This window comes from Bombus vosnesenskii, unplaced genomic scaffold, assembly GCF_011952255.1.
Source record: "Bombus vosnesenskii isolate JDL3184/JDL3185 unplaced genomic scaffold, Bvos_JDL3184-5_v1.1 scf7180000013274, whole genome shotgun sequence".
Classification (NCBI taxonomy): Eukaryota; Metazoa; Arthropoda; class Insecta; order Hymenoptera; family Apidae; genus Bombus; species Bombus vosnesenskii.
In genome coordinates, this window is record NW_022882932.1 from 1,297,672 (window position 1) to 1,318,023 (window position 20,352).

The following is a 20,352-nucleotide window of genomic DNA, read 5'->3' on the forward strand; positions in this document are numbered from 1 at the left end:
ACTTAGCATCTCGATCCCTGTGTTCTATTGCTGTAAAATTTATACGGTCTCAAGTACTGAAATTTTCTTAATCGCTTCTACTTCTTCTAAATATTATGAACATAAATATTCTTTCTACCCCTCTATCTATTAGACTTCCGCTTTAAAACGTTTGTATTTATCCACAGTTGCACGTACACATCGCGATAGCTCGGATCGTGTACCGATTTTATTCAGATCTCTGGATCGTACACAATAACGATCAAGTTAATCTCAACAATTCGCTATCTCTAAAATCAAAGCGTTGTTTACCTAAAACATGATTTTATCTTCGGTACAGCTTCCGTGACGATGGAACATCACGATACGACGACACGGTCTCTTTATCGCAGCGTGATCGTAGTCGTGGAATGAGAAACGTCGTGGCAAGTTGAGAAACGCATTGGAAAGTAAGACGGATCCAGTGTGCGGTTAACGATCGAACGTGTCGAAGGAAAGTCATCATGGATGGAAAATCGGGTGCGCGCGCGAGCGCGAGTCTTCGATGTCTCGGCTTCTCGTGCAAACTTAGTTTACTATCATGGTTATTTACCCCACCTTCTTCCACTGGAAGTACGCGAGAAACGAGGCGACGCGAAGCTGCAATAAGACCACACGACCGTAACTAGCGAGGCAGACAGAGAGGAACGAGCAGCAAGAGGCGAGAGCGAACGTGCAAGAGTAACAGACAAAAGGGGTAACAGAAGGGAGAGGGAGAAAATGGCGTATGCACGGTTATAAGGGGAAAGATGGGAGGGTTGTAGGACGAAAAGTGAACAGGATAGGGGGAAAGCTTTGTTCCCGTGACGTCATGATGGAACGCGTCCCGTAACTTCTGCTCAGGAAATTGGAGAAGTATTGTGATGCAAGAGGTAGCCTGTCGGACGAGAAAACCGAGGAACCTTCAAACTCCTTCTTAGCCTGCTTATGTCCTCATAGAAAATTGTACGTACGAGTACGACGCCGCATCGTATGGAACAGTTCGTCGGTGGTTGTATTCAGACAGATGCAACTCGAGTGGCGACCTATGAAATATTAAAAATAAGAAATGCGCCAAATTCTCTATTGAAAAGAAAAACATTCAGGAACGATAGTTTCTTGTATCTTTTTTCGGGAAAACTAGACGGATTTTTGTACTTGCCGATATTCACAATTATACAAATCATCGAGCTATGCCGAAGCTAAACTGATTAACTCTGTGTTCTGAATACTTCTTAATCTTAGAATTAAAATACATGGTTTTTTTTTTAAGCTAAACGATTAGTTTTGATAGAGTTAATCAGTTCGACTTCTGAATAACTTGTTTAACGATATGGGCAATGTATTTCATAAATACCTGTGCGGGTTTCGTACACATATTGACACTAGTATTTTATGCCCATCATAAATGGCGCAATTTTTTTTTTTTTTTATTTTATTCGTACAATTTTAAAACGTAGTTTTTAGTCGGATAAAACACATAAGTGTATGATTTCAAAGCGTGAAAAGGGGAATTATATAACGCAAATTGTTCGATGATCATTTTTACGTCGCGTGCGTTTAAAATCAAAATTCCGAAATAGGAAATATCGGCGCGTCGGTAAGAGATCGATCAGGATTAATTATTTGGTGGGCGGGATACAATTTCGAGTATCGTGATTCAAATGATGGACTACCCACACAGCAGTTAAATCGTTACTCGATACTCTTTGATTCCATTTTCAGCGAACCGCAAAGTTTTGATGATTCCATGACCACCAGAAAAACACCGAAATTATTCTGTCGCGAGTTGTACGAGCGATAACGTTAAGCGATAATTTTCTCGATACGCGTTCAAAAATTATGAACGCGTTGTAGGACTAACGAGATCTATTAATTGACATCTTTATTGAATTATAGGCGATCACGATTGTTTAGGTTAACTTTGGACATTGTACTTCGTTTAAAATTCAATTTATATTTTGCACTACAAGGATTATGATGATATAAACTGATATATGACGTGGCGGTTGAAAAAATATTTAACTTGTATTTTACTTATTTTCTTTACGTATTGTGTTAAGAGGGCGAAAACAATCTAAAAGTTGTGATGGAAAAACTTTTTGTAAATGTTTGTAATCAAATAATTGGTACATTGTAATTTTCTTAGATAGTCGTTATTATTTCATTCGAGAGTCCAGTTACTAAACTATTTGCAACCAAATATACCGATATAATTTTTTTTCGTGTGTTCATTGTGAATTACAAGGTACTTACGCTAACGAAAATATCGGTTAAATGATACGGGTAATTAAGCATTAAACGAATATCCGAGCTTTGTTCCATGATTATGAAAATTCGATTTCGTTCGCATGTTTATGCTTGAAAAGCTTCAGTTTTTCCTGACTGAGTGCTAATCGATCTAAGGATCTTCGGAAAATCTTATTAACAAGCTGATAATAATCTCCGATAATCACACATACAGCTTGAATCGAATAGCTAAATTCACGATTTACCTGATAATTGAATAACGGAATTATAGATATAATTATACCTATTTATATTTTACATATTTTTATTGCAGTATTGATTTGTACACTATCACTTTTATAATTAATTTTTCTCGACATCTAAAGGCTGTCGACTTTTAAGATACATGGCTGTAACAAATTAACGCGACGTGATCTGCGTATAATTTTACAATTAAACGTCGTCGTATTAAATAACTTACAAAGTTAAAATCAAGTCACGTTGTCTATTCACACTTTTGAAATGCACTTAAAATTTCATGCGTGAATTATTTGCATCCTCCGCGTTTACCAAACTTTGCAAATTCTTCTTACGCAGGATATTTGAATTTGTTTTTTTTTTTTTAAAGGGATTCTTCACTTGGTAATTCGAAACCTCTGACTCTCATCTTTAGCCTGATTCCGTGTCTCATTTCCTCCTTCTATCTCTCTTTTCGTCGTCAGACCCCACACTTTTCGGAGTTCATCTAAGTTAAGCTCTAGTGATTTGCATTCCAGAGCTAAGGACGTTCGAAGTTCGATAAGGCAATAAGTGTGAAAAAGTGATTCCACGTTGGTATCGCGACCGGGATGAGAGCTCTCCAATACGGTCGACAACATATAAATTAATCGTGAAATTCCGCTACGCCCTCGATAAAAATAAAGACCAACTTAAATGGAAGTACACTCGGAACCCGATGGCGCAGAAAGCAGAGTGCGCGATTAACTACGTTTCACCCTATTCCTAGCTTTCCATTTTTCTCCTTCCCTCAAGTGAACCGTGTTCAAACATTGTATAGGAATTTTAGAGTGTTTTAACTCTTTAATTTCGCGAGTGCCATCAGGAAGTAATTCAAGAATTCTCTCGAATATTTCAGTTAATTAAATATTTGGGAAAATCTCGAAGATATTAGACTGGTGCATAAGAAATGCCATTTATTCGGAGGTTGAAATTTATAAATGAATCTACTCTATTTCATCATCTCGTCAACTAATAATCACATTAAAGAAGAGGAAATTTGTTACCAAATTTGATATATTCAGTACCGAGATTTATAATAAAGATACCAAAATTTCATTATTCGCCATCATGAATAATCAAAATATGTACTTAATTTTTTTATATTATAACATCATTATATACTAATAATTTCTTACAATAGTAATTTAAAAAGTAACGTTATCCGGCAATAGCATAATGTGATTTTAACGCGATTTAGGGCGGAAGGGGAATATTTTAAAAAATTCATGGTATTCCATAAAAGAGACACCAAAATGTCACGAACCGCTATTCTACTCGTCGTATCCCGTAGGAAATCAAGCCAAACTCGTCGGAAAAACCAGCAGCTTTTTTTCTCCTATTGTCCTATACTGTGAACAAATATATTTTTGGCAATGCGATTGCCCCCTTCGTGAAAATATCATGTTTGCCGTAATGTTGAGTCGCTTTAATCTAAAAAGGAATTTTCTTTGTTTAAATTTTTCGCAAATTAGCAGAAAAATTACATGCAATCAGGATGGCAGCTGTTTCCTTTTGTCAGTTCTGTCAGTTATTGGCAAAACAAATAGAACAATGTCAACCCAGGTTGCGGTCCAATTAAAAAGAAATTAGTTTTTAATGAACGAACCTTATGAATATAAACTAGATGTAATGGATGGTTGAATGTAGTTTGATAGGGGCAGGAAGCCAGATTTTCTTTTGAAGAAGGCAGAGTGAAGAAAATAATCAAGGCAATAGAATAATATAGCATCTTATATTATTATATAAGCTATGGAAATGAAACAAAATGACACCCGTTACAGTATTCGACGTAGGTATTTTATTTGTAAGTGTGTATTAAAGCAGTTCTAGCTTATCGGTGTGGAGCTTTATCTTCTATTTTAATTATTTTTTTGTGTTACATTCCAGAATAGGGTACTGTCAAAATTAATCTTTTTGCTTGGCACGTAAGTCTAACAATAAAATTGCTAATATACGGCGCGACTACGTTAATTAACACTGTTCCAATTAAAACTATTCGAAATGTTCTTGCACGCGGATGAGGCTTATAAATTTTCAATTAAAAAGGGAGGAGGAGGAGAGCAGCGAGACCAAAGTTGGCACTAACTTAACGAACATAAGCCGGCGAAAATTCAATGATTACGGAAATTACCTGCCGGCGGTTGACGCGTTCGGAGCCTCCTTCCGACTCCGATTTTCCTTCTCCCCGTAAGGAAGGACAGAAAGAAAATGAAGTAAGAAACAAATTCAATGACTGGGAGTCCGGCAGTCTTAAACTTTAGTCGATCACTGTGTTGGAGGCGTCTGGGGACGAGACAGTGTCGGAGCCACAGTTGAAAGGAAACGTTCTCACGCGTCAATACCACCGGCGGAAAAGAAGGATTCGGAGTTCGCGCGAAGTCGTTTCATCTTGACAAACTCGTAAAAGCGAAGAGCGAGCGTCGTAAACTTACCCCAGTGAAGATCGGTGTCATTGTATATTCACGAATTCACGGATGCACATCGTGCACACGAAAACGGAAAACACATATGGCAATAGGTGGTTATCTTTTATTCGAGACACAGTTACGCGTCTTTATTCGCACGGGAGTGCGAATTAATCGAACTCCAGCGAGCGTGCAATCGCTTTCCTCTATGTTCAATGGAAATTGTGTTTGAACGTTGCGACACCGCTAACGGATGTAATCGTGCCTCGTCATATTTCATCGTATTTCCATCGCCAGACTTTGCCGCGTAAGAAGCTTTCGAGTTCGAGAGAACCGAATTCGCTCACTACCACTGCGTTTCAGTTTCGTGCAATTTCAGAGTTCGTTGCTGCTTGATATTCGTATATCGTTGATGGTTGAATCAGACAGGGAAATGCATATCCAAGTTGAGATCATGAAGCTCTTAGTAATCCTGGGGAAAAATTCTCTTGTCTTAAGGAAAATAATCCTCAGTCATTTCTTATCGGGTACAAAATATCAATGTTTTAGTTCAGTTGTCTCCGTTATTGAAGGTAAAAATAGTATTTCAATAGTGTTTGTAGAAAGCTTTAAATTCAACTAAAATACAATTCCCGAAAATAATTACGTTGCACATATTTCTCGACTTATACAACTGTAATCGAGCATCGCTGATGACGTTATCCTTCCCTGCTGGATTGTTTTTCCGTAGACTTGTTTTCGCCGATAGTTGTAAAAATATAATCGATCAACGTTTTTTCCCATTCAAATATTTTACGTTTTACGTTAGAGCGCGATAAATCTTTTATCCGCTTCGTTGTAAAAGACGCAAAAAATTCTCGCGGATTTATCTGTTTCTGTGTGTAATTCCAATGAAAACACGCAGATCAATTGGTACGTGCAATGCTCGCGCTGCCAGCAATCATTTTGAAGTAACGTAGAAAGTCGAATAGCAAGTCACGTAAAAAAAGTAATTGCTTTTGATTATCGTTAAAATAGTTGATATAAATCTCAGTATAAATTTGTTATTTTTGTACTGGTTCCACAAGTTTCATTCAATAAATGCTTTTTCTATATTATTGGACATTTTAAAAGGGTTTCAGTTTGAAGAACGCTTTAAATTTAACACTATCAGTGATATAATACCAGTTAAGGAAACTTGAACGATATAGTTCATTCATTGATTGTTTAATGGATTGCACTGTGTCACTTTCGTACACCTTGATTTAATTAAAACCTTAGAGAAGGATGAGGAAAAATCGAAGGAGAGACAGATAGATAGTGCGTGCGCGGGCGCGTGTGTGTGTGTATTTCAAGAACTATAAAAGCATCTCGGCGAATATCAGTCTCTGTAGATTTACTCGAAGATGACTTTTTGCATTCTTTAAGGGACATTTGTTAGAGTCTCCAGTTTTATGTGACGGTTAATTCATAGCAGTGTACTTAACGTTCTCTAGAGAGTAATGTGTATCAGTCGAAAATATTGCACGTCCCCGGAGATAACATCTGTCTAATAATCATTTTACGGAAACGTTTGAAACTCTCTTAGTATCGAACATGCATATCAACGATTTATCTATCAAATTCTTTTCGTTAGTTAGAAACTTAATAAATTTGCAAATATGTGTAAGACTTGACAAATATGTAAATGCAAAAGTTAAGGGAAGACTAAATACTCGAGTTAAACGAAATATTTGACTTCGTTGATTAAAAAACATTTCTTAATACGTGTCTGAGTACATGCCAAACTTGAAATACGTTTTAAATCTTTGATTCGAATATTGAGATATATTATCTGCGAAAATAATTTAATTTTAAATTTAATTAATTAATTTAATTTTAAATTTGTTGTTAAAATTGATTGTTTAAAAAGTCGTTTAAATATATTCGACATTTTTTGGTTAAGAAATTTATAGCTCTATCGTCACGCTTAATATTTTATTTAATGACATGCACTAAAAGTAAAGCTCGGTGTTGCCCGCTTCAGCTGTTTACTTGTTCGATTTAATTTCGCTTACGAAAGCACTGTCTCGAAGAGAATCAACGATCCTTAGTTGCTCAAGGGAACGAGAAGAGCTGGACTCTGGGATCGATACTACGATACGAATTATAATTCGAAAAGTAATTGCCCAAAAATACTTATTCGCACTGTTACTCCACTTTTATGAAATAGCAAATCCAAAAATATCTTTGAAAAGAATAATATTAATTAATAATAACTGACCAATAATTAGGATCATAAGCGTTTCTAAAATGTCAAGTGTCTCTTATATTTTATTAAAAATGAAACAAAGCAGCAAAAAGAAAAACAATACACAGTAACAAACAAAGAAGATAGTAGTAGAACGTAGCCGAATAAAAATAAATTAAACATGAGTGTAGATTAAGTAATTATGGAATTTCGACCGAGTAAAAATTCCAATTTAAGTTTTCTCGAAAAATCGGGCCATTTGTTGAAGGTAGGAAAATCAAAATTAGGAAGTTGCGCTGCGTTCACGGAATATTATTTTTATTAGGGAACAATAGGGGAGTGAGGCCGTGTTGAATAAAGTGTTCCGGAAATTGTGGTGTTCATGCAACGTTTCAAATTTATTTTCGTGTAAATTTCGCCTACTCTTGTAGCGAAATACCTGCGCAGCCGCAAACGATCATCATCGGAAAAGTGATAGTGTCGCGGTTTTGGTCTGACACGATATACGCGTATATACTCGACTACATAGCGTGGGCCTTCGTGCAGGATCAATGGTCCATAATGAATATTTTAACCGTTTTGATGAAACGATCAAGAAACTGGGAAATTTTATTTAAACTATCTATTTCGAAATCGACTGCATCGGAATGAACGCGAGGTTTTTGCATTTATGATCAAACGATCATTTTGGGGCTGAACGAAAGTTCATTTAAATATTAATGTAACAGAATATTAGACGCGATTATAGCAATTCCAAAGATTATATAGAGTTTGTTTAGTACGTGCAAGTTTTTTAAAATGTCTTTGATTTATTTACTTGTATATTGTTATGTTTTAAAATTACATATAAATTCATAAGGTACGTAATACGTGAATTATTTATTGTACTGTAACATTTACATGACGCATGGAGTAGTTATTTATTTACAAATAAATTAAATTCTAATATATCGAATAACGACTAATCAATTGGTAAATACGTCATCCTTTTGTTGTAAATTGTAAATTGTAAATTTTGTTGTTAATTGAAATATCTTACTAATTCAGTAGTATTATATACACATTTTACATTGCAGATAAATTTTGACGTCGGTATAATTTCTAACTGGTATAAATTCGAAAGTGATACACTACTGAAAATTCAAATTTGTTCTTTTACGTTGTTCTAACAAATTAAACGTGTTTTCGTAATTGCTCTTCGAAAAGCACTTTTATTTGTCAAGGTTCGATTCAGGAAAAGATAGAAACTAATATATCAACTGATCTACGGTCTTTCAACGCGTCCTCGATCGTCTCATTAATCAACCATAGGAAGCCACGTACTTTGCAAGCATCGCATGATACCTGAAAAATAATTATCTCGGACAAATGATCTCTCACGCTAAGCCCATCTCTGAGTGCGCTTTAATCTGCATCTAATCTAAACACGTAAGCCCTTGTTACACGTGCAACGCGTGTTGCTACGGTTTCCTTTTCATGGATCCCTGTTCCTCAAATTACGAAATAAAATGCAAAGAAAAATACATTTATAGAAGATGATGTTAGTTGAACGAAAGAGATGTATTTTATTTTCTCGAGTCCAAATGATCGATAATCACAAAGTATATGTATATCTTGACACATTATTTGCATTTTATTTAGCAGATCGTAAACAACACGGGTTTTCACTCCAACTGTCAGAAAGCAGAAAGTAAAACCGTCGCTGAGGAAGAACTGCAGTTTGAAAGATAACATTTATGCAAATGCGGCACGATTCCTACAAGTAGTTTCGCAAAATGCGGAATGAAAAGTTGCTTCAAACATGGACGACTCTTAAGTGCAAACCGAATCAAGATATTTTACAGTAATTCTTTTTTCGAACACGTACCGGTAGATCGAGTTATGAATTCTTCTAGCCATTAATGAATAATTCAAAGCAACTGAAGTTCCAGCTCTATTCGCTCTCTATTCGAATGAAAAACGTAGGAAATTTGTTCGACACGTTGTTCTTTTCTCGGAGTTTTGTATTTCATGTCGAATATCAGTTACTACTGTCTTAAAAATAAGAAAAGAAGAAGAAGATGGTGATTGTACCTAGTATAATTCAATTAAAAGAAACCTCAAATGTATCCTTTCTGAGGTATATCTAGACACAGTTATCATCATTTTTCGCTGCACTAAAGGAAGGAAGGTAAAGATAACTGTTTGTTAAAATATTAAGTTGTTCGGTAAGTTCATAACGTTTTTAAAGTTGGGAAATGTGAAATAACAAAGTATTAAATTGGGACGAATTTCCTCAGTTGAACATTAAATGTGGCAATTAATGAGAAAAGTTTGAGATCGGTTAATAGCAAAGACGTTTTTCAACGAAAAACTTTTTTATAATGACAAGATACAGAACATTTTAGGACAGTGCAAAAACCACTTGAAGCGATCGATTGCTAAAAAGGACGAGAAGTTCTTCAGGAGAGCGATCATGCAGCTAACCAATAACTCGCAAAAAGTCATCGTAAATATTCTATAAAATCCTTTAAGTATTTTACCTTTCGTTACGAACTTTCTCGACAAGCCAATAATATCTTGAATCACTGACCTCTTATAGTTACTGTGAACCATGTAAAAAAAAAAAAAAAATAAAGGGAAAGGTACGCGATCCACGTTCTTTTAATAGGCACATGCACCGGAATGCAAGCGTTTCCGCAAGGAAGAGTTGTCTTTTGAAATTGTCTTACTGTTAACTCAAGACATTCGCAGCTGGTGGTCGCGCAGCAGTCACCACGACAAGGATATGTACGCACATACATGCATTGTAAATAGATATAGTAGTACATAAGTAGAAGCAAATGTAAATTAAAGTTAACCCCATTCGCCGACTCTTTTTGTTCAGCTGTCTGCGTGAAAGTTGCTTGTGGTGCCGGTACTGCATCCGCCGCCGCTATTTCTGCTGTGGTATAGATCGGCTTTACCTTGCCAATAACGAACTGAAGTATTTCGTGTTCCGTGTTTCGCATTTTACGTCGCCTCGTCGTCCCATCACTGCGGAGACGTACGTAGGAATCAGTGGTTTCACAAATATTGCCATCAAAATTTTCACCAGCATGGAGTGCGCCCAATATGATTTTCCTTTGAGTCACGTGGAAATTGAATTTCATTTTTTACTCGAAAGTCGCATATTCGATAGATAGTTAGAAGTCTTCTCGGCCAAATTTAGTTGATAATGAAATTTTGATATCGTGAAATTGTGACATTGAAATATTATTGCCATTGTTATTAGGCAATTTTTATATTACTTTGATCTTTTATAGCTTTTTATAATAATTTTATAGCGATAATAGGTATTTTTATCAAACATTTTTAAGCAAGATTGTACGATGAAGAATCTTGATGTAAATGTTATAAGCTTCTCTGTCGAAGATTCTCTCGTAATGTGAACGATGTCAAAAATTCAAAGTTAGGGGAAACGTTAACTGTAAGGCTGCACTAGTGATTTCGTTCTTCTATTATAAAGAGATTCGGCGCTCAAAGTAACCATCGAACACACGTATAACGATGGCTGGACAGAGTTGCTCTCGTTCTTTTCCCTCGAAGGTTCGCAGTTCAAACGAACTGAATCTCACTTTGTAACATGAGACCATTTCTTCTTTCGCGAAATAACAATGTTTCACTCATGATAGAAATTGTACATTTAATTGTACATTTAATTGTACATGATAGAAATTGTACATTTGTAATTGTAAATTTAAATTTAATTGTAATTTAAATCTCCATTTTAATTTCATCTATACTATAAACAATATGCAACAAGCAGTACAAATGTAAACTTATTAATTTATTTCTGTAATCTTCAGTAATAAGTAACTGTCGCATCGTATTAACTTTTTGGCTCCATTGCAAGAACAATATTGCACGCAATAATCACGCGATGTTATGTTCATGTAACTTATGGTATCGTCTTCTCCGCATGTCTAACATGCAGTAGAAACTTAGCACGTTTCACGAGGTATTATATTCGTCGACACGCGACACATTTCACCGTGTAATTTATTTGTAGTTAGACCGTACGTTACAATTTAAATAATTTCGCCGTGCCAGTATAACTCACAAGCGCCGTCAGTTATTTGCAACATACATTACGCTTTACAATTTACATTTAACTTCACCTTTCTTGTCGCATGCGCTTCACAAATTTCCATAGTATACGTTTATCCCGACTTATTTAAATCGCCTCGAGGATAGATCTGAGATGTATTAAACGTATAGGTTGTTTGATAAGAAACGAGTGGATGAATTTGTACTAGTCAGTCGTAGTAAAATTCGTATAAGTACAAGAGATAGTGTAAGCCAGTTATAATCGTCGCTTGCTCAATACTATTTACTTTGTCGATCGCAGAAAGGATAATAATCAATCAGTCCCCTAAGGAGCACGTTCATACATTTATATCGACAGGCGTTACCACAAAAAGTTAACCTTCTTGTGTAACTCTAGCTGCAGATTACAGGAAACAGCAATAACAATCTTTCCCGATTTCGTTTGCCTTTAGACCTTGTGAGACCAAAACAATCATTAGTATTCAAAGGTACAATAATATGGGTCTGTCTCAGATCTGAATATTCCGTTGACTTTTTCTACGCTCATATGCTGCTACAGATCGTTATCCTGTTTTTTCTTCGGTTTCGATTCGTAATGACGATAATTATCAAGATACCATATATTGGGCTGGCAACTAAGTGATTGCGGATTTTGTCAATACCACCTAATGGCAGAATCCGCAATCACTTAGTTGCCAACCCAATATGTATGTTTTAAGATCATGCGACTTACAAGGAGATTTTGATACAGATCTCTGAGAAAGTATTTTGAGAAATTAATTCGTATCTACTTCGCTATTAAAATTTTCATTTCATTTGTCGACTAGATACATGTTACGACTAATGGCTCATTTTCAATGATAATTTACATACTTACAATTGGTTATTACCTTTGTCAAAATATACAAGCATTAACGCGTTCCTTAATGAACGAGGAAAATTAGATACATTGGTTATCAAAAGTTGCCATTTCTATTTCGATTATACTATAAATATCAATACTTTAAAAACAAAATTCTTCTTCATTATTTTCAAGAGCAATTGTCATTATATATTGTTTTGGAATCTTTGATTTTGAAACTGTCACAGCCACTTTTCCTTCCGAATCTTTTCTCAAAAGCACTAGAGACAAACGAATTAAGCGAGCACGAAATCGATAAATATCCGCACAATAGTCAGGCACGGTGAGCTAATAACGAGACTTGTTGACCCGCTTGCAAATCGAATAAGCAACGATGAATCGTGGGGCCAGATAATTTCGTCGATCACTTTGAAAATCAATGTCGCGCGAATTGGTAAAATTGTCGCGGCACACGCCCGTTACATTGTTCATGCTTTAAAGCAAACTACCGTCAATGGTAATTAACAATTTATTGTCACGTAGACGCGTGAACCAATATGAACGATCAAGTCGCCGACACGACTATACAAAATAATTTTCGACGATATACATAACGCGGAAACGAGTCTACGCTACCTCTTTGTCGATCGTTTAGATCGCGGATTAGAATTACAAATACTTTATCGAGGATGAAATCGTACGCGAAACCGTATCAGTACCGTTACACGTGTTGGTCGAACGGAAAGGCCACGAATCTGTTCAATGGTGTGCACAAAGCGGAACGTAACGCCGTGAACGCATGTCCCGTGGAATATGGAAAATTAACAATCTCGCGTTAGTCCAGTGGCAAGGGGAATCGTAACACGCTCGCCGAATACCGTCAGACAACAATTTCAATAATAGCCATACGTTACAGATTTTCGTTTTGCCGAATAAACGCGCGTTACGGATAGACACGTGCTTTTCAGTGTCCAGTAATCGACCGTGATCGATGTAAACGAAGAACGTTTATTCGATGAGTGTATTTTGATAGAATATGTTCTTTTATATGCTTGTTATCGTTTGCCGTTTTTTTCGATACCGCTCAACATACAGAGATTGATAACAATTTTGTCGGCAACAAGGTCGAACGAAATTTATATTTATATAGATTTAGATAATATAAATATTTATTAATATAGAAATATAAATATCTCGAGCGAAAAGACGCCATGAGGGTATAAAGGTATTATTAATAGTTAATAGTATTAGATACGCCAAATGTTCTTGTTTTGAATCTATGCTACTACCTTTTATCGTTATCTTTTAGTAGTGCTAATGAAACTTCAAAATGTTTTATATAACAACGCAATATAGACATACAAATTTACACAAAACAAAATTTTTCTGAACAATTACACGTCGTTTGGTTAGGAAACAAAGCGATCGATCCACGTCCCATGAAACATCAGCCGGAGTTCGTCTTTGACCGAGCTGTTAGTCAAGTTTCGCGGAACAGGATCGAACGTCATCGAGGAGAAACAGCAGCTTGAGGCCAGATAACGACGATGGAAGTGGTTAGGGTAGTCAATTTTGCGATGCAAGGCTGCACGAGTCGAAAGTTCGCTCGGTGGAAACGGCCGATAAAGCGCGACGATGGCGAGGTGTAGTTCTGTCCCGTTCGTCGAAAATAGACGCGTTCGAATATCGAACCAACCAATTCAATCTGTCAACCGGGATAGCCACGGAAATATTCACATTATAGAAAAAAGAATAACGATTAACGAATGTGTTTAACCATGGTTTTCCATTGTTTCAGGCATGCTATGCGTCAGAAGACTGGAAACAGAGGTTCTCGCGGAAGATGACAGCGTTAAGTAGATAAAGGAACAGCTGCTGGTTCCACCGACCGACGACGACGACGATTCATCGCGTTTTCCATGCAGTGCACAATGCTCTGCCATCGCGCTCTTGTCGTTCTCTTTGCTGTCAACGTGCCAATCGGTGAGTGAAAAAGTTAACGGTGTCGTTTGCTTTTGGTTGTCTTTCGTCCGATTCAGGTCGACAATTTTACGAGAAATGAACGATTCTTAAAATAGAAATTTCGTTTGCTTAGATTTTATCTGAAAATAAAAATTATATTCGCAATCAGTGAAATAGTTTTCCAATTGATGCGATGATTAAATTCAAACTGTTTTAAAAATATATTGTGGTTTAGGGAAAATACGTACAAAATGCCATAGACACTATCGGATGAATCGAATTTCTTTTAAATAAATGTTCATTGCAGTCTCTAAAAGGACCTATAAATTAAAATCTCAATTTCACTACGAAAATCGGAAATCGTTCAAACCTCTGCTTGCTCAATTTATTTCAACAGCTATATACATTTCAATTCACTTCCTACAATGAAACAGAAAAGAAGAAAAGGAAAAAGAAAACGAAGCAGAAACAGAATACACTTCTTGCGGCGAAGCGAATCGAGCATATTTCCCGATTCTGGCGTCGAAGTCAATCATCAAACAGTTCTCGGTAAACTCGAAATTGGAGCGCAATCGGCCGAGAGTTCCCCGGTGCAAAAGCAGTTAGCCCGCTAATTTCGCAGATCACCGGGACCCGAATTAGATATCAATTCGCATCGCAGCAGTTCGCGGATTGCGATCGACACAGTTAGGTATATAGCGAATGTAGAAATCCCGGTGGTTGCGCGACGCGCGACGTCCGATGCAGATATACAACGGAGGTAGAGGAACGAGGTAGGAAACCCGGTGCCAAACACGAGCCAAGGGGGAACGGTTAGCTGAACGAATTTCGGATATGCGCCGGGACCTGGAAACCGACATCGTAGCGACGTCGTTCCCGGTCGCCGGTCAACTTCTGCCGCTGATGTTTATTCCCTGAAACCGAGGGAGAAACGACGGCCGATAGCAATGCCGACTGGGCTTGTCGTTCGCGAATTAATTTACCGTTTCCGGATCTCGAATCTTACGCTCTTCACCCAGATGTACAGGTTCTGCGGCTGGATCCTTCGATTCTCACAGACGTATCCTTCGATTCTGTCCCTTCTACGGAAATTCTAGCACGAATTCAACCCGATCCTATGGAATTCGAATCGAGCTCTTTCGGTCGACCTGTTTAATTTGCGGAAGAAACGAAGAAAATAAATTACTCCTTCTCTCTCTCTCTCTTCCATTTCCCCAGTGTCTCTGGATAGTTTATCTCCGTTCTGTATGCGATCTTTTACTACATCTGAAGACTATCTATGTACTATATGAGGCGTCCCATAACGGAATAACATTACCTGAAAAAATAGGTATGGTAACTGACTACGAACGATGTATCGTTTTGCGTCACACGAGCGAGTGTCGTCGTGCAAGGTAAAAGAGGAAATAATTAAATAAGTTTAGGATAACTGGTTCTCTCATCCGTTCACATCTCGACAACGGGATTTCTTGATTGAAAAATAATTAAATAAGTTTGTTGCATGGTGTCGGATACATTGGCGTGTAGCCAAGCTTTACGGAGAACAGAATTTAGCAGCGATTTGTCTGCTGGAACGGTGTCGCGGATATTCTATGGAACAAAGCGTGGATTAACAGTACGAGTGAATGAACTTAAGAAGCTCTAACGAGTGGTTCGCGATCAGATTATCATCACTCTGTTGCGTAATTTTGAAATTCTTTCTGCCTCTCCTTTCGTACAATATTTTTAATACTTTGTAGCCGTAATAATTTATTCGCGTCTTTGTTACAGCGTAATTCCTCTTTTGAATAGGAATACAGTAAATATTCGTCCATTGATGAACTGTTGTTTTCGTATTTCTAAGTAGCTGATAATACGACATTCACAGAAAAAAGTACAACGAATACAGCATTAAAAGCAATATTTAATAGCAAAATAAGCGTATAAACTTAAAAATGATTGATAAAGATACAAAAATCAGGTAACTGCTGTTCGCTGTTACTTTATTCGTTCCTTTCATTCTCTCGTCCTCTATCCTACGAATGTGATTAGGTTTGTACATCGGAATCAGATGTAGGGATGGATGGCTGAGAGAGTTTCCTCGTTCAGACGTCAATCACCCATTATCCAGTTTAAATTATGCTTGACTAACGAGAATGCATTGCCATTCTCCTCAAATACGTTCCTCGTTGCAGACTACGAATTCTCATCCACATTTCCATTCTCAACGTTGCTACAGCTTGAAACATTTGTATTTTTATCTTCTATCTTGTTAAGTGTGCATCTGTTTCTGCATTTTTTTAAATGCTAGCTGGAAAACCTGGCCAAGCTTTCGATGATAAGAAATTATTCTTGTTTAAACCATTATGTGGATAATATGATTCGTCTTGGATATGTAAATATAGCTAACAATGAACAGGTATCTATCGCAATTGAACAGCGATATATCGTTCCTCGTGTACTATAATCGTTTGTCTTTTTCTCATTAAGCTTTCCAATACTTGATCGCAATGCCGAATTATTGTTACATAACCATATTTGTCGTGCAAGAAAAGCGATCTTGGTTTGTCCGAATATTAACGTTAGACTTGCTGAACAGCTCCACCGTGACCTGGTATGGCGTAAATACCAGTATCTATGTTTACGGCTGCGAGTTGCATTTAGACCAACTACTTGCATAGTAGTAATTTGTGGATTTAGTCGACCATAAATTCAACAGTCCTAACACTGATTGCAATATGATGTTGACGTAAGATGCTCTATGCTTGATATCGTACATATAGACGTAACAGAATTTTCAATTAATCTGACGGTGGATTACAATCGTTAATATAAACTTTATTTGATTTCCTTTTGATCGTGGAAGAGCAATCTTCGTAAACGAATCGTACAGAAATAACTAATTTTCATTCGTTTTCAATATGTTTGTACTGAAAATTTTCAATTCATCATAGATATATTTACAGCGTGAGGAAAAAATATTTATTAAATGCAACTAAACTAAACTGTTACAACGCGATTTATGTGATTTCATTTATTGTCCCTCACGCCCTCTCTCTTTCTCTCTAATTGTCTATCAGTTTTTCATCAGTTTTTCAGTCCATTCCTCCATAATTACGTATCAAGCCACATCGATTCAGATGCATGTATTCAACGAAAAATTTTATTTATTTTATCTAGTCCTCTCCTCTCACGTTGGGACGAACTTTCGATTTTACATTATATTAGATCCTTCAAAATTTTGGCTTCTTAAAATGTACACTTTACTTCACATACAACAATTCAGAAAATATGAAATTCATCGTGAATTTAATTTAACACTTCTGCATTATTATCTACTTTATACGTTTATCTAGGCGTATACTATCGTCATGCTTTTATTAAATTGATCTTGGCAGTCCCTGTCACCGTGTATCGATATTGTAACAGAAGAGATTAGAAGTGCCTGCGAAAAATGTTCACCAGCCAAATCTTCCAATATAATATCGAAAAAATGTGGCAGCTTCTCCTTCTTATTACCACTACCTGGAACACCTGTTTGCTTCATGGCGATACTGCCGTCAGCCAATATTTATCAGTCAGCGCCGTTGACAACGATAAACTGTATCCTTCTATGTGGCACGACAGGATGTCGCTCCCGCCTAGACATCCGGAACTACAGGATCCATCCAAGAAGAGATTTGGGTCTCGAATCGGTGTCGTTGAGAGGAACGTAGAACGACTCGAACATGGAAGCATGAACCGAGAGCATGGAACATAGAGAAAGGAGAGAGCAGGAAGAACCGAGAGAGAGAGAGAGAGAGACAGAGACAGAGACAAACAGACAGACAAACAGACAGACAGTGTGAGGGAGAGAGGAGTAGAAATTGAGAGTCCTATCTCTTGGCCGGTAGATAAGATTGTTTGTCCATACTCCGTATCACGGTCGGATTCGTCGATTGTTCCATGGGAACACTAGCTGTCTCTCGTTCCCCCTTTCTCTCGCCCTCTTATCTGAAAACAACGACCTTTCCGGGCAAATTGGTTGGCTCAGCTCGAAGTCTAGTAAAACGTGATTAATCGCTCGCTTCCTTTCGCGGAATGTATCTCCACCTTGAAGCAACCTAGCCACGGCAGACTAACACACGCATGTGCCTTTGCTATCATCGTCTCAAGCCACACAAATATATCGTATATAGTGATAATCGGATAACTGCGGTTCAGAACTCAATTGGGTTTCCTTAGACACGAAGGGTCAAGTCCCGCGCACTGCTTTCTCCTCTCGGGACGATGGAAGAAAGCTGAAAAGAAAGGAGGAGCTGCGAGAGCTTGCTGGAAAAGAAAAGAACAGGAAAAGAAGAAATAAAGAAAGAAAAAAAAGCGAAAGTATACGTTCGTTAAGGGTGGCTCGAATACAAGACCTTCAAGCAAGTTTAAAACGCATCCGCGAGTTTTACTTCTTCCCGACCAAGAGCCATTTCGTGGCTACATATACCCCTATCTAAACGAATTAAAGTTACGAGTTGCCGTTTTTTCCTCCCTACGACCATATGTTACCGCTCTTGTGGCTGGCTAATCGGAAGAATTGCAGCGCCGCGCATTTCGTCCAACTTTCTGAAACGATTCGTAGAAGATACGTCAATACTTTTCTATTTTTGCTCTTTTCTTAAATAAGAATTGAAAATCGATGGAATCGAAGATCGTAGGAGAATCTACGAATTTATAATGTGAGGCGGGATAATCTTCTCTGAACCTTTGTTTCTATGCATGTTTTGAATAAAAACGTGTTAAGTATCTAATATCTGTAATCCCTCGTTAATAAAATTATTATTCTGTAAGTTTGGGACACCCTGTACATGATCTTCTACGTTCACACACACGAGATGTTTAAACTTTGCGAAGCATCCACTCGTAAATACCTTCAGTGGAGAAAAACACAGATTATCGAATATAGAACGTTTTTATTATTTCCAGTTTCATTTGTTCTTTAAAATCTAACATTCGACCTAACATTGTTTTATCAGCTGCAGAGACCTTCTAATTGTTGTTTCGTTTGATGTTTTCAACTGCGCCATGGTATTTTCATATTTCGTCATGCAAATTAAAGAGTTTGTTATGGCGGGATTTCTTTAACCAACAAACGGGATTGAAGAGAGAAACGTTATGAGAACGAAATAGCGAAATTACATATCAAGATAAGATGCCTCGTAACAGAACAAAGAAACGTGGTGTTAAAGTAGAATTACTTGGAAATATGACATTACGTTGGAAAAAAAGAGAAATTCAACAAAGAGAATTGCAACCCCTTGTTGTTACTTTACCGTACCGACAATATTATTGAATTTCCCTAGAAATCCTGTTGAGTTATACAAAGCGAGATACAGAGAGTTGTAACGAAATCGCAATCGAGAGAAAAATTTATTTTCTTTATTATCGTTGTTCCTCCCATTTCGTAGAATTTTTTCCGATATTTTTCTATATTTTTATACTTTTATACTTCTTTCCTGATACGCTTATATTTTTAGATTACTTTTTGTCTGTACTTTTTCTTTCGATTTTCTTTCAATTTGAAAATCTCTTTTCTTCTTTAAACATACAACTGTATCGCAGGAGACAATACATTTAATTTATTATTATTTGACTATACAGACAATAATTGACTAATTAGAACGTAACGCTTCCAGCAAAATGAGATATCGCAAATGAAAGCAAAAACGGGAAGAGAGCAGCGTTTTGCGCGATTTTTCAAACGACACGCTCATTATTGTGCCAGCGAAGCTGGCGCTTCTTAGCCGCAGATTTTTGCGCATAATTTAAATAATAAACGCGCGCGTCATTATGTTGAAATATTGTTACACGTAGGTCACGCCGTAAAAATAAATACGAATTGTCGCAGTCCTTTCGCCGTTACGACATCAACTCGTCGTCAACATCGGGGAAATCTTATTATATTGCGGGTGAATACGAAATCGGTGAAAATGTCCAGTTTGACAAAGATTTTTGTTCTATTTAACGATACTGATTACTTCGATAACAGACAAAGTAACGGAGACAAAGACAAAATGTCTATCATATACTCGAAATAATCGTTCGTTGAAATGACGTTTTAGAGAATTATTATACTATTTTGGTTTTCTAAATTGTATAGGATAAAGGTTGAATGATTTAGAGGAAGGAATGTAATTTTTTAATTTGTATACTATTCGTCCTTTTGTAGTAGGTAGGCATGTAGAAAATGTATAAAATTCAAATGTGTCTTTTTAAATTAAATCATTTATTTTTTAATGTATTCAACGAGAAACCCGCTTAATGTATTTAACGCCAAACAAACCATCTTACTACAACGCAAATAATATACAAGTTTATTGATTCGTTTACCATTTTCATTAAATACGTTGTTTAAA

General features: G+C 36.8%; 1 protein-coding gene across 3 annotated transcripts in view; it reads left to right on the plus strand.

The window, feature by feature from the left end:
- Positions 1-20,352, plus strand: part of LOC117231840 (lachesin-like) — a 180,417-nt gene that overhangs the window by 65,922 nt on the left and 94,143 nt on the right. For 2 of the 3 annotated variants that reach the window (XM_033490681.1, XM_033490678.1), the window contains exon 2: positions 13,827-14,011. In XM_033490681.1, the coding sequence (XP_033346572.1) occupies positions 13,948-14,011 (64 nt within the window). In that variant the 5' untranslated portion in view covers positions 13,827-13,947. Of the gene's footprint in view, positions 1-13,826; positions 14,012-20,352 lie in introns of those variants that run through there. The other variant, XM_033490680.1, reaches the window with a different exon arrangement.